This window comes from Anomaloglossus baeobatrachus, chromosome 4 (genome assembly GCF_048569485.1).
Source record: "Anomaloglossus baeobatrachus isolate aAnoBae1 chromosome 4, aAnoBae1.hap1, whole genome shotgun sequence".
NCBI classification, from domain to species: Eukaryota; Metazoa; Chordata; class Amphibia; order Anura; family Aromobatidae; genus Anomaloglossus; species Anomaloglossus baeobatrachus.
In genome coordinates, this window is record NC_134356.1 from 660,414,513 (window position 1) to 660,438,667 (window position 24,155).

The 24,155-nt window shown below is 47.5% G+C and overlaps 1 protein-coding gene across 2 annotated transcripts in view; it reads left to right on the forward strand.

Moving 5' to 3' along the window:
- LOC142304297 (tetraspanin-1-like) overlaps positions 1–22,053 on the forward strand; it is a 221,325-nt gene extending 199,272 nt beyond the window's left edge. For both annotated transcript variants that reach the window (XM_075346543.1, XM_075346541.1), the window contains exons 6-8: positions 3,944–4,078; positions 21,014–21,097; positions 21,501–22,053. In XM_075346543.1, coding sequence (XP_075202658.1) covers positions 3,944–4,078; positions 21,014–21,097; positions 21,501–21,554 — 273 coding nt within the window. In that variant the 3' untranslated portion in view covers positions 21,555–22,053. The remainder of the gene's footprint in view (positions 1–3,943; positions 4,079–21,013; positions 21,098–21,500) is intronic.
- Positions 22,054–24,155: the final 2,102 nt, after the last annotated feature.

Consider the following 24,155-nt stretch of genomic DNA (forward strand, 5'->3'; position numbering starts at 1 on the left):
CTCTGTCCTTCCAGAAAGACTTCATCAGCAGACTGAGTCTGGAGTCACTTCCCAGTGTAGGCCTTGTAGGCCGGGCCTTGTTAGGAGAGATTCCCGCCCAGGTGCCTCCACCCTGAGCTTTCTCCAGACACCAGGAGAGCTACCAGCCCCCTTCCTCAGGCCATGTTCACACCTCTGGATTTTGTCTGCAGCCAATACCTACTTTCTTGGCAGTAAAAAAATCTCCGTTCAAAATCCCAGTTTTACAGCTTTTTTAATAAGTTTTTGCTGTGGGTTTTTTTCAGCAGCATTTTTACACTTTCTCATGGTTTTCTATGGGTTAAAAAAATACTGCAAAAACGCTGAAAAAATGGAAATACCGCACACTGTTCAAAACGATGCAGCTCTCAAATTCAGTCAGGAAAAAAAAAATCTGCACGAGATTAATATGTTTTGCTCGTAATGGAAAAGCAACGTTTAATCTGCATAAAAAAATGCAAAAAAAACCAGACAAAACGCTGCATGTGAATATAGGCTTGTAGAAGTTACATTCCTGAACATAGGAGCTGTATTAGGCTGTGTTCCCACGCTGCGTTTTTTCATGCAGATTTTAATAAACACTGTAAGGAAAAACGCATCCCAGTAAAGTCTATGAGAATCCTGAAGTGCTGTTCATGAAAAAAGAAAAAAACATAGCAGTGTCACTCACCATGGCATAAAAACTCAGATGTATTGTGTTAGTATTAAAACCCATCAGGTTATATAGGAAGATGCGGCCCAAACAGACTGCGGCCGTTTCGCACCGCACAGGCGCTTCTTCAGGTCCATACCTTGAGGGGTTGAAGGTTTGTTTCAGTGGTGCAGAACCATTCTTCTTTTGTGTTCCTGAAGTGCTGTGCACCACACAATTGACATGTGAATTGTTTTTGCATATTTCCCAGCGTTTTCGCTACCACAATGTAATAAAAAAAACAACACATAAACGTGGCAAAAACGTGCATTTTGTCACAGCGTCTTTCCTGCCAAGAGATGCAGTTTGATGCGCAGAAAAAAATCTGCTACGTGGGCACATTCCCTTATAGTAGTAATATTCTTGTACATAGGAGGCAGTATTATAGTAATTATATTTTTGTACATAGGGGCAGTATTATAGTAGTTATATTCTTGTACATAGGGGCAGTATTATAGTAGTTATATTCTTGTACATAGGGAGCAGTATTATAGTAGTTATATTCTTGTACATGGGGGCAGTATTATAGTAGTTATATTCTTGTACATAGGGAGCAGTATTATAGTAGTTATATTCTTGTACATATGAGCAGTGTTATAGTAGTTATATTCTTATATATAGGCGCGGTATTATAGTAGTTATATTCTTGTACATAGGGGCAGTATTATAGTAGTTGTATTCTTGTACATAGGGGGCAGTATTATAGTAGTTATATTCTTGTACATATGGGGCAGTATTGTGACGCCCTGGGCAAGCCAGGGGTCACAGGTCACAACACCATCACACCCCACACCCCAGGTAGGCACATCACAGCTAAACTACAAATCCTTGTTGCCTTCCTCCAGAGGCTGATGGTTCACACCAGGGGGTGCGCCAGGCGGTTGGCTCCGCCCACCAAGGAGGACACAGCTCTGGAGGCGGGAAAACCAGGCAGTTGAGTTCGGAGGAGGAAGTGGAAGGAGTGGAAGTCGAGCCCAGGGAGGGCAAGAGTGAGGAGTTAAGTGGAAGAGTAAACAACTAAGTGAAAGTAGAAAAGTGAAAATTCGAAAAGCAAGTGAGGTGACAAGAAGGAAGGAAAGCCTGAAGGGTCCAGCTTTGTGTAGGGCCAGATCAGCAAGGTCAGCGACGGCGGTGACTGTCTGGAGGGGGGACCGTTTGGAAGTTCCTGGAAGGACCCCGTTGGCTGTGTGCCCGGTGGTCTGGAGCAGTGTTCCGAAGGACAGTCAGCACCAGGGCAGGGGCCTCTCGGACCCCGGCAAGGCTAGGAGTCGCCAAATTTGCCGAATCCGTCAGTGAAGGGGACGTAGATCCCCCAACAACCAAGTCCCGATTGAAGGCAACAGCCCAACCCGAATCGGAGAGACACCGCCACCGCCACGGCACCAGTTTCTCAGGGCCAGCGCCTGCGGGCAAAGTGTAGGGCTCCTCCGGCCCAGATTGAAGCCGGGGAGCGGGTAACCGGAGGGAATCCACCGCTACCACAAGTCAACCATAGGTGCAAGGAAGAGGGACATCACCGTCACCTACCGAGAGTGCAGGTGCAGCCGTCTGTGGGACCGTCCTACCAGCCGTTTGGTTTACCGTAAAACTGTGTCCACGTCTCAGGCTGAGTGAGTACCACAGTGCCGCAAGGCACCACGCTGCCCCCGCGTCCCTGCGCCCACCAGGCCCCGCACCTCACCATCCTTCACCGGGCCCCGGGATCACCAACCCCTGCCCACGGAGGGGCAACACAACACCTGGCTGCTCCGCATCACCATCCCCGGGATCCCCGTATTGAGCAGCGGTGGTGCAATCACCACAACCGTGGGTGGCGTCACGGACAATAATCATCCCCACACCCAACAACTCCCTTTCACTCACGAGCGAGGAGTGCCGCTCGAGAAACCCCCGGGATCCGGCCTACGGCTCGAGCCACCACTGAGCAGCGGCCGCCGGACCCGAGCAGAAGAGGGTGAGCGTAGTGTGCCGACACCCTCCTCCCCGCCCGCGACAGTATTATAGCAGTTATATTCTTGTACATAGGGGCAGTATTATAGTAGTTATATTCTTGTACATAGGGGCAGTATTATAGTAGTTATATACTTGTAAATAGGGGCAGTATTATAGTAGTTATATTCTTGTAAATAGGGGCAGTATTATAGTAGTTATATTCTTGTAAATAGGGGCAGTATTATAGTAGTTGTATTCTTGTAAATAGGGGCAGTATTATAGTAGTTATATTCTTGTACATAGGAGCAGTGTTATAGTAGTTATATTCTTGTACATATGGGCAGTATTATAGTAGTTATTTTCTTGTACATAGGGGGCAGTATTATAGTAGTTATATTCTTGTACATAGGGAGCAGTATTATAGTAGTTATATTCTTGTACATGGGGGCAGTATTATAGTAGTTATATTCTTGTACATAGGGAGCAGTATTATAGTAGTTATATTCTTGTACATAGGAGCAGTGTTATAGTAGTTATATTCTTATACATAGGCGCAGTATTATAGTAGTTATATTCTTGTACATAGGGGCAGTATTATAGTAGTTGTATTCTTGTACATAGGGGGCAGTATTATAGTAGTTATATTCTTGTACATATGGGGCAGTATTATAGTAGTTATATTCTTGTAAATAGGGGCAGTATTATAGTAGTTATATTCTTGTAAATAGGGGCATTATTATAGTAGTTATATTCTTGTAAATAGGGGCAGTATTATAGTAGTTATATTCTTGTAAATAGGGGCAGTATTATAGTAGTTATATTCTTGTAAATAGGGGCAGTATTATAGTAGTTATATTCTTGTAAATAGGGGCAGTATTATAGTAGTTGTATTCTTGTAAATAGGGGCAGTATTATAGTAGTTATATTCTTGTAAATAGGGGCAGTATTATAGTAGTTGTATTCTTGTAAATAGGGGCAGTATTATAGTAGTTATATTCTTATACATAGGGGCAGTATTATAGTAGTTATATTCTTGTACATAGGGGTAGTATTATAGTAGTTATATTCTTGTACATAGGAGCAGTATTATAGTAGATATATTCTTGTATATAGGGGGCAGTATTATAGTAGTTATATTCTTGTAAATAGGAGCAGTATTATAGTAGATATATTCTTGTACATAGGGGGCAGTATTATAGTAGTTAAATTATTGTCCAATTTAACATTTTATTTCAGATCTCAGAAAATGGAATCTGAGTCTAATTGGTTGTTTTCTGCATTTTTTCTCACTTTTTTTCTCAGCTCAAATGCTGTGGATTTCATGGTTATGAAGATTTCACCAACTCCACGTACTACCGCAATCACCAGGAATATCCTCCGGTGTGCTGCTCCTACGTCAGCCCCTGCCAGCGTTACAACATCAGCTCTGAAGTAAAGGTATGAGGTTCCAATTCTTGTTTTCTGTCTTTATAGCGAAAACAGTATCCAGAAGTGTTAGTACATCCGAATTTGGGAACAGCGACTCCATATTCATAATTTCAGTGTTTATCACAGGGCCTCTATAAGTATAGTGAGCCCCATAATGAGAGCTCCATTATCCCTATCAGCACAGACACTCTGCCCTATAGCAGTAAATCTTATGGACATTAAATGAGGCTTGATCACTCAGACTGCTTACTGTTATAGTGGCTACAATTTTTCCCATGTATGGGACAACCCAGTTTTATAGTGTACACCAGTGCCATTTTACCCATGATCCATGGTGGTCTTATAATGTGGTGAAACTTCTGTACCAACACTGTGTGACCAGTTGTGACGGTTGGTGGAAGTGGATCCATTGGTCCACGGGCCGGGTTTGCCCAGGAGAAGCATAACTAAGCGACAACCATGCCTTCGTGAAGGTCTTTGATGGTGAGAATAGGCTGGGCCGCAGGTAGTCGCCAGGTACCACTCTCAGGGCAGTCCCCGAGCCCGCAGCAGCTAACTGGAGGGTCAAAGTAAAACCTAGAGACATGATCAAACCGTCCAAGGGTGGGATAAACAGCACAGATACAGGAAACATAGGAGAGAACAGGAGAGGAGAGGTTAGGACAAATGGGAGGTAAGCCAGGAAAAGTCAGGATAAACAAGAGGGCAAAAACTGGAGAGGCCAAACAGAGACCCCAGAGGAAAGTAGACAAAGATCTTCCTTGCGATAAGGAAACTGTGTGGAGGGAGGAGCTGCCTGATCTACTGAGTACTGGCAGGGGATAGGCCGGGAAAATAAACACTCTGCGCCTCCCTATAGCCAGGAGGAGACTCACCAGCAACAGGCGAATGCGGAAGATCTGGGAGAGTTGTATTGGAAAGCTCAGCAAGCTAGTCAGGCATAGGACGGTGCCTAGAATGAGTATGACGGTGAACACCAGCCATGCAAGTCACAGGCGTGACAACATTACTGCTGTATCCTGGTCTTGTGGTTCACTATCTGTTGAGTTTATGCCTGCTCATCCACTGGTTTACAGTCTATCTACTGGTCCAGTGCAAGGCCAGGCATATAAATCACGGGGTCCCATAGCAGACGTTCTAATTGTCTGCTCTCACCAAAAAAAAAATAATTTGCCTGATGTCACAACTTTTCAGCCCTTACAAAGTAATTCCCCTCCCATTGAAGCCCCTAAATTCCCCTTTCATTTCCACCCATAAAGTATATTTCCAACAAAAGTGCCCCACAAACAGATTATGATACCCCCAGTGAATTCCTCCACTGTACCTTCCATACACATAGTTTGATGACCATACTGCCATAGGCTGAGAGGCACTTCCAGGTTAGAGCGTACTGGCCCCTTAAGAAAACCTGCTCATGCGCTCCCTAAGAGCACTCCCAGGAGACCTGTGCAGCGTGCGCAAGCCCCGGGAGACGGCAGCAGGAACCGGGGACAGAGCAGCCTCCACTGAGACGTTGGGAGGGTGAGTGTGCTGCTGACAAAGGGGAAAAAGACTGTGTGAAGACGCTGGTAAGGGCGTTACACCCTCCATATAGTATAATCACCTCCACATAGCCCACCAAATACTATAATGGCCCTGACATAGCTTTCCATATAGTATAATGCATCCTACATATTCCTCCTTATAGTATAAATGGCCCCACATAGTCCTCTGTATAGTGTAATGCATCAGCATGGTCCTCCATATAGTATAATACATCCCCCGATAATCCTCCATATAGTTTAATACACCCCCATAGTTCTCAATATTATATAGTGAACCCCCTTTAGTCCTCCATGTAGTATAATGCACCCCATAGTCCTTTATATAGTATAAATCACAGTCCATAGTCCTCCATGGAGTATAATGCACCCCATAGTCCTCCATATAGTAATAATAATAATAATATAGTGTAAGGAATTGCATAGTGCTTCATATAATATAATGCACCCCCATAGTCCTCCATACAGTATAATGCACCTCCATATACAGTTAGGTCCAGAAATATTTGGACAGTGACACAAGTTTTGTTATTTTAGCTGTTTACAAAAACATGTTCAGAAATACAATTATATATATATATAATATGGGCTGAAAGTGCACACTCCCAGCTGCAATATGAGAGTTTTCACATCCAAATCGGAGAAAGGGTTTAGGAATCATAGCTCTGTAATGCATAGCCTCCTCTTTTTCAAGGGACCAAAAGTAATTGGACAAGGGACTCTAAGGGCTGCAATGAACTCTGAAGGTGTCTCCCTCGTTAACCTGTAATCAATGAAGTAGTTAAAAGGTCTGGGGTTGATTACAGGTGTGTGGTTTTGCATTTGGAAGCTGTTGCTGTGACCAGACAACATGCGGTCTAAGGAACTCTCAATTGAGGTGAAGCAGAACATCCTGAGGCTGAAAAAAAAGAAAAAATCCATCAGAGAGATAGCAGACATGCTTGGAGTAGCAAAATCAACAGTTGGGTACATTTTGAGAAAAAAGGAATTGACTGGTGAGCTTGGGAACTCAAAAAGGCCTGGGCGTCCACGGATGACAACAGTGGTGGATGATCGCCGCATACTTTCTTTGGTGAAGAAGAACCCGTTCACAACATCAACTGAAGTCCAGAACACTCTCAGTGAAGTAGGTGTATCTGTCTCTAAGTCAACAGTAAAGAGAAGACTCCATGAAAGTAAATACAAAGGGTTCACATCTAGATGCAAACCATTCATCAATTCCAAAAATAGACAGTCCAGAGTTAAATTTGCTGAAAAACACCTCATGAAGCCAGCTCAGTTCTGGAAAAGTATTCTATGGACAGATCAGACAAAGATCAACCTGTACCAGAATGATGGGAAGAAAAAAGTTTGGAGAAGAAAGGGAACGGCACATGATCCAAGGCACACCACATCCTCTGTAAAACATGGTGGAGGCAACGTGATGGCATGGGCATGCATGGCTTTCAATGGCACTGGGTCACTTGTGTTTATTGATGACATAAAAGCAGACAAGAGTAGCCGGATGAATTCTGAAGTGTACCGGGATATACTTTCAGCCCAGATTCAGCCAAATGCCGCAAAGTTGATCGGACGGCGCTTCATAGTACAGATGGACAATGACCCCAAGCATACAGCCAAAGCTACCCAGGAGTTCATGAGTGCAAAAAAATGGAACATTCTACAATGGCCAAGTCAATCACAAGATCTTAACCCAATTGAGCATGCATTTCACTTGCTCAAATCCAGACTCAAGACGGAAAGACCCACAAACAAGCAAGACCTGAAGGCTGCGGCTGTAAAGGCCTGGCAAAGCATTAAGAAGGAGGAAACCCAGCGTTTGGTGATGTCCATGGGTTCCAGACTTAAGGCAGTGATTGCCTCCAAAGGATTCGCAACAAAATATTGAAAATAAAAATATTTTGTTTGAGTTTGGTTTATTTGTCCAATTACTTTTGACCTCCTAAAATGTGGAGTGTTTGTAAAGAAATGTGACAATTCCTACAATTTCTATCAGATATTTTTGTTCAAACCTTCAAATTAAACGTTACAATCTGCACTTGAATTCTGTTGTAGAGGTTTCATTTCAAATCCAATGTGGTGGCATGCAGAGCCCAACTCGCCAAAATTGTGTCACTGTCCAAATATTTCTGGACCTAACTGTATAACGCATACCCCATAGTCCTCCATGTAGTATAATGCACCCCATAGTCCTCCATATAGTAATAATAATAATAATAATATAGTGTAAGGCATTAAATAGTGCTTCATATAATATAATGCAGCCCCATAGTCCTCCATACAGTATAATGCACCTCCATATATAACGCTTAGCCCATAGTCCTCCATGTAGTATAATGCACCCCATAGTCCTCCATATAGTAATAATAATAATAATAATATAGTGTAAGGCATTAAATAGTGCTTCATATAATATAATGCAGCCCCATAGTCCTCCATACAGTATAATGCACCTCCATATATAACGCATAGCCCATAGTCCTCCATGTAGTATAATGCACCCCATAGTCCTCCATATAGTAATAATAATAATAATAATATAGTGTAAGGCATTAAATAGTGCTTCATATAATATAATGCACCCCCATAGTCCTCCATACAGTATAATGCACCTCCATATATAACGCATAGCCCATAGTCCTCCATGTAGTATAATGCACCCCATAGTCCTACATATATTAATAATAATAATATAGTGTAAGGCATTGCATAGTGCTTCATATAATATAATGCAGCCCCATAATCCTCCATACAGTATAATGCACCTCCATATATAACGCATAGCCCATAGTCCTCCATGTTGTCTAATGCACCCCATAGTCCTCCATATAGTAATAATAATAATAATAATAATAATAATATAGTGTAAGGCATTGCATAGTGCTTCATATAATATAATGTACCCCCATAGTCCTCCATACAGTATAATGCACCTCCATATATAACGCATAGCCCATAGTCCTCCATATAGTGTAAGGCACCACATAGTCCTGCATACAATATAATGCACCCCCCATAGTCCTCCATACAGTATAATGCACCTCCATATATAACGCACAGCCCATAGTCCTCCATATAGTATAATGCACAGCTCATAGTCATCCGTCTAGTATTATAGCCACCGTGTACTTGTTGATTAAAAAAAAAAATCCTCCCCTCTCCTCAGTCCGCGCTGCTCCGGTCTTAGCAGGGGGCGTTGTGAAGCTGTGTGTACACTGCTCTGTACAGCGGGTGCGATGAAGTGACATCATCACGCCTACTGTGCTGAGCTGTCAGATCGCAGACACAGTGGGAAAATGATGAAGGAGGCAGCGGATATCACAGCCGATACAGTTGAAAGTGTGATGCCTGGCGGGGGGCCCAGAGTTGGCACTTGCACTGGGCCCCCCCAACTCCTGGGCCCCATAGCGACCGTGCGGTCTGCCACCATTGATGGTACGTCACTGATCCATCAGCTCAGCTTCTGTGCATTATGACCCAGTGTTTTATAGTCTATCTGATGATTCATTGGCTTAATGTTTATACATCATGACTGTTTTAGTCTACCTAGTGATCCACAGCTTTCGAGTTTACACCGTGTGATCCACTGGTTTATAGCCTGGTGATCTACTCATTTAGAGTTTATACATGGCAGTATACTGCTTTAGACGCCATACCCTAGTTTACCTAGTGATCCACTGGTTTACTATCTGCCTAGTGATTCATTGGTTTTGAGTTTACACTCTGTGATCCACTAGTTTATAGTCTACACTTCAAGTTCTACTATAAAGTCTAAATTAATCTACTGGTTTAGAGTTTATGAATTATGATCCACTGGTTAAAGGGTCTACCTAGTGATCTACTGGTTTCACGTTTACGCCATGTGATCCACTGGTTTCACGTTTACGCCATGTGATCCACTGGTTTAATGTCTATTCTTCATGTTTTTTGTTAAACTCGTTTTATTGAAGGTTAAGTAAATCATTACAGTAAAGGATAAATCAGCAATTTGTACAGTAAAAATACATGTAAATTGGTTAATAGTCAGAGTAATAAAGCAACCACAATCAAGTCAACGTCTATTACTTTCAGCATGGCCTTAGTACAGTAAACATTTCAAAGGTGTCAGCTCGCGAGTCATATCCGTCCTGGGGCAAAAAGCCCATGTTAACAAGGAATGTGCAACCCAGGTTTCAGGGACCTCGTCATATCACTGATACGGAATCTCATGGATCATATGTTTCTCCTTTCCCCTCACTGGAGCATTATCGATTATTACTGCGATAATAATGACTGTAGGTTATCAGTCAGGGAACCGGGTGATCCTCCGGTCAAGGGCGATCCCAACCATCTACCCCATATTTTGTCAAATTTATGTAAAGAACCTCTCGTCTTATATACAAATTGTTCTAACGGAATTATAGCATTTACCAATGCAATCCAAGAGGCTCTAGTTGGGGGATGAGTGCTCATCCAATTTAGTATAATGCCCTTCCGGGCCAAAATCAGGACCTTTTTTATTAATAGATTTTCATCTTGGGACCAGGAGTGTACATCTACCACCCCAAATAGACACAGGATTGGGCACATAGCAACCGCTTTTTGAAGTATGGTGGAAAGAGTCGTTACAACCTCACTCCAATAGGAGAGAATGACCCGGCAATCCCATATCATGTGCCAGAAATCAGCACCGTCTCTCCCGCATCTCGGACAACCCACCCCCACCAAATTATTCGTCTTTTTCATCTTTTTCAGTCTCTGGGGAGTGATATAACTCTGGTGTATTATATATAACTGAATCAGTCTATTATTAATTGCGGGAGAAACCAACGTGTGGGATTCAACAATGTCGTCCCACACTACATCAATTTCAGAGATCCTGGCACTCCACCTCTCCCGGACAGAAAGAGGACTGTTCATGGCTTTGGCCCGAATAAGTGAGGAGTATAGTTTGGAAATAAGACCGCCAGGGCCCTGCGATCTAATAATTCCAATGACTGGAAAGGAAGAGAATCTAACCCCACGACCAGAGAACTGAGCCCGAAAGGCGTGCCTGATCTGGAGATACTGAAACCCATTAGATTCCGGCAGATCGAATTCCGTACGCAGTTGTGCAAAGGGGCGGAGTTCACCATCCCGGACAAGTGATCCCAGGGAGACTATTCCGCGATTCCTCCATTCACCAAACCCCGGCAACCCACAAAAATGTGGAAGGTCCAGGTTATCCCATAATGGGGTCTCAGTTGGTATATCATGAAATCCGAATATGGCTTTAGCCTCTTTCCAGATCCTGGCCCCTAGTTTGTGTATTGGGAGGACACGACCCTCAGGGGCTTTCTTGTGATCTGTCAATAGTGGCCATAGGAGATCCACACCTGTGAACTCTGCCAAGAGTCCCTCCGGAGAACCCCTTACCCCAGGAAGTGTCCATTGACCCAGATATTTCAATTGTCCGGCCAGGTAGTATATATAAAGATCAGGAAGGGCCATACCCCCCATATCTTTGGGTCTCTGCAATTTGGCCAATTGGACCTTCGATCTGGATGTGCCCCAGACAAAGGTGATCATTAAGGATTCCAGGGACCGAAAGAAAGAGCGGGGGATCTGTACAAATACATGCTGGGTAATATAAAGACACTTTGGTTGCACTATCATTTTAAGGAGGTTAATCCTTCCCGCCACTGAGAGCGGGAGTTGGCTGCATCTATTAAATTTCTCCCCGAGGTGTGATAACAGGGGGGCAATATTTCTTGCTATCATCTCCGAAGGGCTTCCTGCCAGTATAATCCCAAGGTATTTAAAATGATCCACTACTGGAACCCTACATATGCGGGTGTACGCCATTTCCTCTCTGTCCCGAGACAGAAAGAGGAGGTACGACTTTGACCAGTTTATTGACAGACCCGAGAACTCCCCGAATCGGTCAATTAGTTCCACGGCTCTAGGAATGGAGGAATCCGGATCAGATGCAAACAATAGCAAGTCGTCTGCATACAGAGACAAGCGTTCATCTCCCTTACGGTGCCTCACTCCCCGGTAAATTGGGTCCGCCCGAATGCGCACCGCCAACGGTTCCATGGCAAGGGCGAACAGGAGAGGGGATAAGGGACATCCCTGTCTGGTTCCCTTCCCCAAAGGAAAAGTTTCCAACACCCACCTGAATGTTAGCAGATGGAGCTTTATATATAATCTCAATCCATCTAATTTATTCGTTGCCGAAACCAAATGCCCGCAGTACCTCCAGCAGGTATGGCCATTCTATAGAGTCAAAGGCCTTGGCCGCATCCAGTGAGACCAGAGCCCAATCCTCCTCTAACTTGGTGCCCATCTGTAAGACCACCTGCGCCCTCCTCAGGTTATCCGAGGTATTCCTACCCGGAATGAATCCAGACTGATCCTCATGTATTATGGAGGAGATCACTTTGTTGAGTCTAGTTGCTAGTATTTTGGTAAGAATTTTATAATCAGAGTTCAACAAAGAGATCGGTCTGTACGAGCCACAATCCAATGGGTCCTTATCTGGTTTCTATAGTAGAATGATGGTTGCCTCATAGAAAGAGTCAGGCAACCGTCCCCTGCGGAACGAATCCTCAACCGTCTCCAGGAGGGCTGGAGCCAGCTCCCCCTGATATTTGTCAAATATTTCAATCGGGAGTCCGTCTGGCCCAGACGCCCTACCCCTATTGAGGGCTCCCATCACCTCCACCATCTCCTCCATACTAATGGGCTCATCCAAGGCCGATCTCTGGGCCGAAGTCAATCTGGGAAACTCCAGATCTCGTAAATAATCAGCGATCTCCTCCCTTGACACGGTCAGCCTGGACTCATTTAGGTTCCTATAGAAGTCCAAGAACACCTCCAGAATATCATTGACGGAAGTGACTGATTCGCCGCCAGGGTCTCTAATCTTAAGGACCGCAGGTGAACTATTGGATTGGTGCACCAAGAACGCTAGTAAACTACTAGATTGGTTCCCTTGCTCAAAATATCTCTGGTTCGTGAAGAAGACATGTCTCTTAGCCTTATCTTGCAAGTACAAAAGATATTTCCTCCCAGCCTGTAGCCATTGAGATCTGTTTTCCTCAGAAGGGTCCGAGGTGAATCTATGTTCGAGCACTCTATTTTGAGTGGCCAATTCCTCCTCCTCTCTGGCCACCTGTTTCTTGAGATAGGAGATAGAGGTGTGACAGCATCCCCTCAAATACGCCTTAAGCGCATCCTAATAGGCCGAGTGATTCTCTTCCACGGAGTTCGTCTCAGTGTATGCCCAGAGCTGATCAGGAATCCTATCATTGGTTCCAAAGAGTGAAAGCCACCAAGGGTTAATCTTCCGTGACACTTTACGAGATTTACATCCTTCCCATTTAATGCCTACAAATACCGGAGAGTGATCTGATACTGATCTGGGCAAATGACATACCGATTGTATATGGGCACAGACTCTTGCGTTTCCACAGATGTAATCAATTTGAGATAAAGAGTTTTTCCCGGGAGTATAACATGTATATTCTCTCAGTACTGGGTTATAAAACCGCCACATGTCGCACCATCCCACCTCCTGTAGGAATGCACTCAGTCTAGTTTGTATCGTGGGGGAGATCGGGACCTGTCGGGTGTTGAATCTATTCAGTCCTGGGTTATTAATCAAATTAAAGTCCCCCATGCAGAGCACCAAGGCTTGTGGGAATTGTGAGGCAAACTTAGCCGCCTCATACAGAATCGAGATTCCCATCGCAGGGGGGATGTATATGGCCAGGATCACTATTATAACCCCATCGATGTGAGCCTGGATAAACACATACCTCCCATCATTATCCTTTATAATCTTACCCGGGTCCCACCGCAGTGCTTTGTGAATTAGTACCGATACTCCCCTAGAATATGAGGAATGAACAGAATGAGCTGACCATTGAACCCAAGGCTTCTGAAGCACTCTAGTGGTCTCCAACAATAAATGGGTCTCCTGTAAACATATGTGACGCCCTGGCAAAGCCAGGTTGTCACAGAAAGAGTTAGGGTACCTTCACACTTAGCGATGCAGCAGCGATCCGACCAGCGATCTGACCTGGTCAGGATCGCTGCTGCATCGCTACATGGTCGCTGGTGAGCTGTCAAACAGGCAGATCTCACCAGCGACCAGTGAACAGCCCCCAGCCAGCAGCGACGTGCAAGCGACGCTGCGCTTGCACGGAGCCGCCGTCTGGAAGCTGCGGAGACTGGTAACTAAGGTAAACATCGGGTATGGTTACCCGATGTTTACATTAGTTACCAGTGGGAGCAGGGAGCCGCGCACACTGAGCGCTGGCTCCTTGCTCTCCTAGCTACAGTACACATCGGGTTAATTAACCCGATGTGTAATGCAGCTACATGTGCAGAGAGCAGGGAGCCGCGCACACTGCTTAGCGCTGGCTCCTTGCTCTCCTAGCTGCTGTACACATCGGGTTAATTAACCCGATGTGTACAGCAGCTACATGTGCAGAGAGCCGGAGCCGGCAGCACAGGCAGCGTGAGAGCTGCAGAGGCTGGTAACTAAGGTAAATATCGGGTAACCACCTTGGTTACCCGATGTTTATCTTGGATACAGCTTACCTCAGCTGTCAGACGCCGGCTCCTGCTCCCTGCTCGCTTCATTTGTCGCTCTCTTGCTGTCACACACAGCGATCTGTGTGTCACAGCAGGAGAGCGGCTTTGAAGAAAACGAACCAGGGCTGTGTGTAACGAGCAGCGATCTCGCAGCAGGGGCCAGATCGCTGCTCAGTGTCACACACAGCGAGATCGCTAATGAGGTCACTGCTGCGTCACAAAAAGCGTGACTCAGCAGCGATCTCGGCAGTGAGCTCGCTGTGTGTGAAGCACCCCTTAGTCCTCCTTGGTAATCTGATCCCACACCGATGCAGCAAGACAAACCACATCCCCCAGGGTAAGAGAAAAGCAGAGCAGAGGGGAGGGGCTGGAGCAGAGTGTGTGGAGAGGAGACAGAAGAGGAGCCTGGAGTTGTAGCTCCCAGGCTGATAGTGAAGCGTGCTCCGAGAGGGCCGGGACAGGCTGTAGTGAGGAAGGGGCCAGAGGTAGCCGGAGCAGGGCGGTGGCCCCTCGGTACCTGGGTACCCGGATCACTACAGGGGAGTGGATTCCCCGTTCCTGGCTCAGGAGAAAGAGGAAGAGAGTGGAGAGAAAGGCACCTGGCTGCAGGGAAAGAACAACAAGGGCTGCTGCACCGTGTGTGGGACACTAACACCCCCGTACCGAAGGCTGCGGACACTGGCAATTCCTAGTTTACCAGTGACTCCGTGTGACTTACTTGTGAGTACACCCGTGCCCTCGGGCACCGCACTGCAGCACTGCGCCCTGCTCCCTGCTTACCCCATCACCGGGCCCCGGGACAACCAACCCCCCTACCCACGGAGGGGAGAACTAACATCTAGCTGCTCCATACCATCACTCCCGGGATCCTCGTCCAGAGCAGCGGTGGTGTTCCACAATCACCACAACCGTGGGTGGCGTCACGGACAATATAAATCTCCCTTACCAAATCCCTTTATACTGTGGAGCCTGGGATCACAGACCGGGTCACGCCACCGTGATACCCACAGAAGTGACTCTGTGGCCCGGATCTGAGTACCCCCTGGTCCCCGGGCGACACATTTGGCATCACGAACAGGATCGAACCCATCCTGTTACCTGGAGGAAGTGCGCCTTGTTCTGGACTGTCAGCGGTGATCCGCTGCAAAATTTTTAAAGTCGCCATCTTTGCCGCCATTTTGGGCGCGAAAATCTCCCACCCAGCACCTTCTTCCCCAAGCGTTGGGCGCGAAAAAGAGGCTCCGCCCCCTGAGAACGCGGGCGGAAGTGAAGCTCCGGAGGACCGGAAGCGAAAGGGAAACTTTAAAAGTTGCTGGAAGGACTGCTCCCGAGTACCAAGGGGGAGCAGGAAGAAGGAACCGCAGTTTATGTGACTAGGACTGTAAAGGCAGGGACGCCAGGACTCTGCCAGCATTTGGTTCCTGGAGAGGCCGCCGCAGCGATGCACCGACCCGTTACCCCTGTTACCGGTAGCGGAGCCCGCAGCGCCTGTTGGGGAGGACCCAGACCTGGGGTCCCCAGGCTTCACCTTTGTCACCGCCCTGCCACCGGCCCCGGCAGTCCGCCCGGCCGCGACGGAGATGACGACGGCTCCGGCAGTCCGCCCGGCCGCAACGGCAGCAAAGTACCGGTCCCATTGACCAATCTGGAACCGTTTCTGGACTGGGGTCAAGGGGTGCTGCCCACTTCCTAGGGGCAGCACCAAGGCTAGATTGTTTGGGTGGGTGACTAAAGGACCCGTTACGTTGCCATTATTAAAAGTGTTATTTGTTGTCGCAACGTTGAAGCAATGTACATCCCGCTGTGGGAAGATTGAAAATGCGTGTGTGAAAATGTTTAAAATGTTTTATTCTTTTCCCAGTTTAATAAATGTTGGTGGCCAGACGGCCCGAGGACGGGCCGTGTTTTACCAAGGGGGTGTGTGACGCCCTGGCAAAGCCAGGTTGTCACAGAAAGAGTTAATCCTCCTTGGTAATCTGATCTCACACCGGTGCAGCAAGACAAACCACATCCCCCAGGGTAAGAGAAAGCAGAGCAGAGGGGAGGGGCTGGAGCAGAGAGTGTGTGGAGAGGAGACAGAAGAGGAGCCTGGAGTTGTAGCTCCCAGGCTGATAGTGAAGCGTGCTCCGAGAGGGCCGGGACAGGCTGTAGTGAGGAAGGGGCCAGAGGTAGCCGGAGCAGGGCGGTGGCCCCTCGGTACCTGGGTACCCGGATCACTACAGGGGAGTGGATTCCCCGTTCCTGGCTGAGGAGAAAGAGGAAGAGAGTGGAGAGAAAGGCACCTGGCTGCAGGGAAAGAACAACAAGGGCTGCTGCACCGTGTGTGGGACACTAACACCCCCGTACCGAAGGCTGCGGACACCGGCAATTCCTAGTTTACCAGTGACTCCGTGTGACTTACTTGTGAGTACACCCGTGCCCTCGGGCACCGCACTGCAGCACTGCGCCCTGCTCCCTGCTTACCCCATCACCGGGCCCCGGGACAACCAACCCCCCTACCCACGGAGGGGAGAACTAACATCTAGCTGCTCCATACCATCACTCCCGGGATCCTCGTCCAGAGCAGCGGTGGTGTTCCACAATCACCACAACCGTGGGTGGCGTCACGGACAATATAAATCTCCCTTACCAAATCCCTTTATACTGTGGAGCCTGGGATCACAGACCGGGTCACGCCACCGTGATACCCACAGAAGTGACTCTGTGGCCCGGATCTGAGTACCCCCTGGTCCCCGGGCGACACACATACAATCTGAGCTTTGGATCTTTTGATATGTGCGAATACTGCCGCCCTTTTCCCCTTTTCCTGGATGTGCCCAGTCCCCTAACATTCCATGTCATCAAGCTTAAAGCCATTGAAAGATACCACTTGCTAAATTGAATGGAAAATGTCAAAAACTTAACCTACAGTAGAACTGGGGTAAACGTACCCTTAAATACAAACAATCGGCTGCACTCACACAACCGATAAGAACTGGTCCAGTAGTGCGACCAGGAGAGATTTTCCCTAGCAACGACTAGGGTGAACCAACGTGGCTAAATGGTGTACTTGGTACGGGGGTGTCCTCAAACAAGGACTTAAGCTTCTCCTGCAGTCCAATAATATGAATTACCCTGCAGCATAGCCTTTAATCATGCATAAATAAAAGAACCAAGAATAGATGGGTATAGAAATAAGGGAGAGAAAAAGGGGGGAAGAAGGAGAAATGTGAAAAAGAAAGAGGGCAAGGGAAGGAGAGAGAGGGAGGAGAAAAAAAGATAAGAGAGAGGAAGAAAGAGGATGAGGGAGGGAGAATATAGAGATGTGAAGAGGAAAAGAGGTAGCGGAGGGCAAAAATGGGAGGAAACTGGGGGGGGAGGGAGGAAGGGTGAAGGGGGAAGCTGGAGAGAGGAGCAAGGGGGAGACTTAGAGTAGAAGGGGAGTAAGGGAACAAGGGGGGGGTAGGGGGGATGAGGAATTAAGCAAAAAGGGGGGAGGGGGAGAGAAGAAATGGAAGTGTGGAAGAAATGAGAGGAAAATTTGCAGGTAACCTTAGGTTATAAGATATTATGATGTATGGTGACCTTAGAAACTTAATACAGCTCTAAAAACAAAATTCAGCATTATGAACTTAAGTGCGTTGCCAAATGTTGCGAACCCAAAATAAAGTCCCATGTTAGATCAAAAGATACAGGATGACACGAGTTCGCTTGAAAGTGTTCTTGGTGCCGCAACAGCGGTCTGGCCCAAGTCCCGCCTGATTTCGCCTCGGTCCGGTCCCACCAGCGACGCACCTGCGACCGAGTGATCTGGAGCTCAAACTGGACTTAGCAATGATCGCAGTGATCGCAGGCCACGTCACATCCAAAGACGCGACCTCCAGCTATCCAGACCCGAGGGGGGCCGACCTGGAAACCGGCTCAATGGAAGGCCAATAATAATCGCACCCAGTAGCTCACAAGCTTCCGGAGGGCCACAAGCGCACCAGCGCATCCTGATAAGTTCATCAGCTTCTCAGCGAACTGGAACCAGGAGATCAGGGCGCGGACGCAATGGCGATCCCGAGCCCCGCTCCACTCACATGACAGAAGAGGAGAAGAAAACAAAAATATTTCGCGCCTTCAGTAACAAGGGACGCCGAATACCTGCATAGGATGATCATAAAGCGATCGCAACAGCGATTTCGGACACGACGTCCCAGGAATTAGAATCGCATTACCGACCTCACTCCAGAGAAGAAGAAATAAGTGGATCAAAACCGCGACGCCAGCACAACAACGACCCTCCAGGCATCGCCCATAACTGTAACGCATCAGCGCTTCCTCTTCAGTGTGTTGATCCAATCATCCGCCTCCGCAGAAGAAGTAAAGAAAAGGGAGCGCTCTTGATGAACCACTCTGAGACGGGCTGGGAAGATCATGGAGTAAGCAATTTGGTGTTCTCTAAGGCGTTTTTTCACTTGGATGAAGGATGCCCTTGTTTTCTGAAGAGACACTGAGAAGTCAGGGAAGATCAATATGGAAGCGTTGTTGTGTAAGATCGGGCCCTGGCGTCTCGCCGCACCAAGGATCGCATCTCTATCCCTGCTGCTCAATAGTCGGGCCAGGAGGGGTCTGGGCTGTGCTCCTGGGGGAGGAGGTCTGGCCGGCACCCGGTGGGCTTTTTCTATGGCGAAGGCCGCTGACAGCGTCGCATCAGGGAAAGTTTCGGAGAGCCATGTTTCCATGAACTTACAAGGGTCGCTCCCTTCTGCTCTCTCCGGCATCCCTAGGATTCTTAAATTGTTGCGACGCAGGCGATTTTCCAGATCATCAGCCCTCTGCGCCCAGTTGTTTGCCGCGCTTTCCAAAGAGGATAATCTGCCCGGCGTCGCTCTTGCGTCGTCCTCCAGCGTGGAGATCCGCTGCTCCGTCTCCTTTACCCGCTCTCTCAGATTTTGCAAATCCAGCCGGAGGAGACCCACATCGATCTTAACCTCCTCAATTTTACCCGTCAGCGACACTTTTGAATCCTGGATCGCTGCAAGTAATTGCGTAGAGACTTGCTGCAAGGTCAGCTCCTGCGATTCCTTGGATCCGGCCTCCATGTTCTCCTCCTCCTCCGCCTCACTGGCTTCCCGCTCTGCCTGTTTGCCGGTCTTGGGCAAATTTCTTCAGCTTCTTAGCCGCCGCAGCACTGCGACCTCTACTCATATTACCGATCAGAATGATCACCGCACCACAGGTAATCCGGAGGTGTATTTAGGCACCAATTTCGGCAGGATTAATAGAATATATCAGCGTTGGACTGCGGAGCTGCTCTCAAATGCGACCGCTCATGCTGCCTGCTGGCCACGCCCCCTATTCTTCAAGTTTTACTGGTATTTAAACTATTTGGTGATCCACTTCTTAAAATTCTACCTAATGATCCACTGGTTTAGCGTCTATGCATAACGATCAGCTGGTTTAAAGTCTACCTAGTGATGGACTGTTTTATAGTCTATGCTTGGTGATCTACTGGTTTATAGTCTATGTAGTGATCAATATCAGGCAGCCTAGTGGTTTTATGTCCTGAGATCCAGTGATTTAGAGCCTATGCCCTTGAGCCATTGGTTTAGAGTTTACCTAATGATCCACTTGTATACAATCTATAAATGGTGGCAGAGTGATTTAGAGTCTTGTCACGCTCGGACACATGGTGTGACAGATACATATGGACCAATGATTGTCCGGCGCATGGTGAAATACACGGGTTTCCATGGGGATGGAATAGGAGAGGAGGACCCTGATGGTAGGGAATGAGGGAAGGGACACCTTCTGACACCAAGCTGTGCCTGGTCCCTAAGATCCCTAACGTGACTATATGGGTCCTTCCCTTCGTCGCCATCACAAGCCTAGTCCCTCAAAGTCCCTCCACTCACCCTGTATAGTTACTATGCCGGTGAGTACACTAGACATCAGCACTGCACTAACGACACACAGGGAAAGGAGGACAGACAGGGGGACATAGACAAAAGGATATATAAATGAACTTCAAGGCTGCAGGTGACATGGCTCCAAACAATAGCACCATAAACGAGCCTAGTCCCTTAAAGTCTCTCCACTCACCCTGTATAGTGACAAGGCCGGTGAGTACCACTATGACACACAGAAAGGAGGATAGACAGGGAGACATAGACAAAAGGATATATAAATGAACTTTAAGGCTGTAGCCAGACACCAAGTCTGCAGGTGACACGACTCCAAACAATAGCACCAAGAAAGCTCCAGCAACAGATCAGCAGCAGCTCCTAGAGAACGTCTTCCCTCCAAGGTGGTCAGAAATAATTAATTCTATTACCTGAATAAGGTGATGGATCGTGTGACTATTTAAAGGAGATGGGAGTGGTCACAAACCAGCTGCACATGAGGTGAACTTACCAAAGGAAAAGACATTAACCCTCTCTACACCAACAGAAAACAAATACATTTAAAATCCAGAGTCTCACAAGGCAATGTGAGACTCCAGTCCTAAAGTAAGACTCCGGTCCCACAGTGAAACTCCGATCACACAGTGAGACTCCGGTCCTCTAGTGAGACTCCAGTCCTCTAGTGAGACTCCAGTCCTCTAGTGTGACTCAGGTCCCACAGTGAGACTCCAATCAAACAGTGAGACTCCGGTCTCATAGTGAGACTTTCGTCTTCCAGTGAGACTCCAATCCTAAAGTGAGACTCCAATCCTAAAGTGAGACTCCGGTCCTCCAGTAAGACTTCGATCACACAGTGAGACTCCAGTCCTACAGTGAGACTCCGGTCTTCCAGTGAGACTCCGATCCTCCACAATATGCTCAAACCTCACACTTCTACATGTACAATTGATTTCTCCTTCTATCCCATTTTCCAGGGCTGCTTGAAAGCTTTCGAACACTTTCTGTCGCAAAATGGAAAAATTGTAGGTGGTGTCGCCCTAGGAATCTGTGGTCTGGAGGTAGGTGCCCCATTATCTACACTATGGACGGATCGGTTAGTTTACAGATTCTGAGTGCAGATCTTCCTGCTTGTTCAGACCCTGCAGAAACACCCACCTGCCGTTTTGTGTACGCAGCTCCTATGCACTTATGTGTGTCCACGGTTATAGGCTACAAACACGCCTCTTGTCTATCAAATGCTGAAGTTACTTTCATCCACCTGCCTTCTGTAGTGGCATAAGACTTCCAGATCAGATGTCTCAGGATTTGTTTGTAGTCAGTGTAGTAATCACGGAGACACATAGGGATGCATGGGAGCTGTGTACACAAAACGGTTGAAGATTTTTTTTTAAAAGGGTTGCAAAAGTGTTTACACCAGTTACCGTCTAACCATGTTCATACCATTATCTCTCTCCCTTACAGCTGGCGGCCATGATCGTCTCCCTTGTGCTGTTCTGCCAGATTGGTAATAAATAGACGCCTCCAGCGCACGTTCTCTTTAACATCCAGAATATAATGGCGGTGAAGAATACATGGGCATTAATATAAATTATCCTATAATCCACGAGATCCGATTGTCACTACTTTCCCATCATTTTCCTGTGGACTTGGCATGAACGGAACGTACCACAACGCCGCAGCGTCGCCCACCGCCCGCTGTCTGGCCTTGGTAGACATGATGTTTAGCTATAGTATATACATATAGACTATATTTTCTTACTATAATCTGATATAGCACTTAAATCATCCTCATCATCCTCCTCATCATCATCCTCATAATCATCATCCTCCTGCTCATCATCATCATCCTCCTCATCATCATCCTCATCATCATCAGTGCTACTCGCTGTTTATTTTAGAATAAGAATAGTATATATTTATAAATATTGTACATTGAGGACATGAATGATAAATAATAATAAAAATAATAATATTAAATGTACATTTCTAACAATAAAAAGACAAAAATTGTTTATATCTAGTCGCTTTATTTTTAGAGGGATAAGCTGATGTTTTCTGAATTGCCTCAAAGAGGGAGGAGCAAAGCGCCAACATGTCCGAGGTTATATTTGTTAGCCGGGATTTTGGTCTTGAGTCTTGGATTATTCCTTAAACGTCAACTCAATCCTGTTACATTAGGTACAGGGAAGTACCAAGTGAACAGCGAAAGGGAAGGGAAACCTTGTGTCTAGGGAAGGGGGAGATTGTGACCCCTGACTAAATCTACCGCTAGGCCCTGACTTTCCTCACCACCCTAGATAGGTTCTGTACCTATGCGCTGACCAGGATACCTGGCCCCTAGCTTCCCTCACCACCCTAGATAGGTTCTGTACCTATGCGCTAAGCAGAATACCTGGCCCTAGCTTCCCTCACCACCCTAGATAGGTTCTGTACCTATGCGCTAAGCAGTATACCTGGCCCTAGCTTCCCTCACCACCCTAGATAGGTTCTACACCTATACGCTGAGCAGTATACCTGGCCCTAGCTTCCCTCACCACCCTAGATAGGTTCTGTACCTCTGCGCTGAGCAGTATACCTGGCCGTAGCTTCCCTCACCACCCTAGATAGGTTCTGTACATATGCGCTAAGCAGGATACCTGGCCCCTAGCTTCCCTCACCACCCTAGATAGGTTCTGTACCTATGCGCTAAGCAGGATACCTGGCCCTAGCTTCCCTCACCATCCTAGATAGGTTCTGCACCTCTGCGCTGAGCAGGATACCTGACCCCTAGCTTCTCTTACCAGCCTAGATAGGTTCCGCACCTATGTGCTGAACAGGATACCTGACCCCTAGCTTCTCTCACCACCCTAGATGGGTTCTGTACCTATGCGCTCAGCAGTATACCTGGCCCTAGCTTCCCTCACCACCCTAGATAGGTTCTTCACCTATACGCTGAGCAGTATACCTGGCCCTAGCTTCCCTCACCACCCTAGATAGGTTCTGTACCTCTACGCTGAGCAGTATACCTGGCCGTAGCTTCCCTCACCACCCCAGATAGGTTCTGCACCTCTGCGCTGAGCAGGATACCTGACCCCTAGCTTCTCTCACCAGCCTAGATAGGTTCTGTACCTATGCGCTGAGCAGGATACCTGACCCCTAGCTTCTCTCACCAGCCTAGATAGGTTCTGTACCTATGCGCTAAGCAGGATACCTGGCCCTAGCTTCCCTCACCACCCTAGATAGGGTCCGCACCTTTGCGCTGAGCAGGATACCTGACCCCTAGCTTCTCTCATCAGCCTAGATAGGTTCTGCACCTCTGCGCTGAGCAGGATACCTGACCCCTAGCTTCTCTCACCAGCCTAGATAAGTTCTGCACCTCTGCGCTGAGCAGGATACCTGGGCCCTAGCTTCCCTCACCACCCTACAGTAGATAGGTTCTGCACCTCTGCGCTGAGCAGGATACCTGACCCCTAGCTTCTCTCACCAGCCTAAATAGGTTCTGTACCTATGCGCTAAGCAGGATACCTGGCCCTAGCTTCCCTCACCACCCTAGATAGGTTCTGTACCTATGCGCTAAGCAGGATACCTGGCCCTAGCTTCCCTCACCACCCTAGATAGGTTCTGCACCTCTGCACTGAGCAGGATACCTGACCCCTAGCTTCTCTCACCAGCCTAAATAGGTTCTGAACCTCTGCGCTGAGCAGGATACCTGACTTCTAGCTTCGCTCACCAGCCTAGATAGGTTCTGTACCTATGCGCTGAGCAGAATACCTGACCCCTAGCTTCTCTCACCAGCCTAGATAGGTTCTGTACCTATGCGCTAAGCAGGATACCTGGCCCTAGCTTCCCTCACCACCCTAGATAGGGTCCGCACCTTTGCGCTGAGCAGGATACCTGACCCCTAGCTTCTCTCATCAGCCTAGATAGGTTCTGCACCTCTGCGCTGAGCAGGATACCTGGCCCCTAGCTTCTCTTACCAGCCTAGATAAGTTCTGCACCTCTGCGCTGAGCAGGATACCTGGGCCCTAGCTTCCCTCACCACCCTACAGTAGATAGGTTCTGCACCTCTGCGCTGAGCAGGATACCTGACCCCTAGCTTCTCTCACCAGCCTAAATAGGTTCTGTACCTATGCGCTA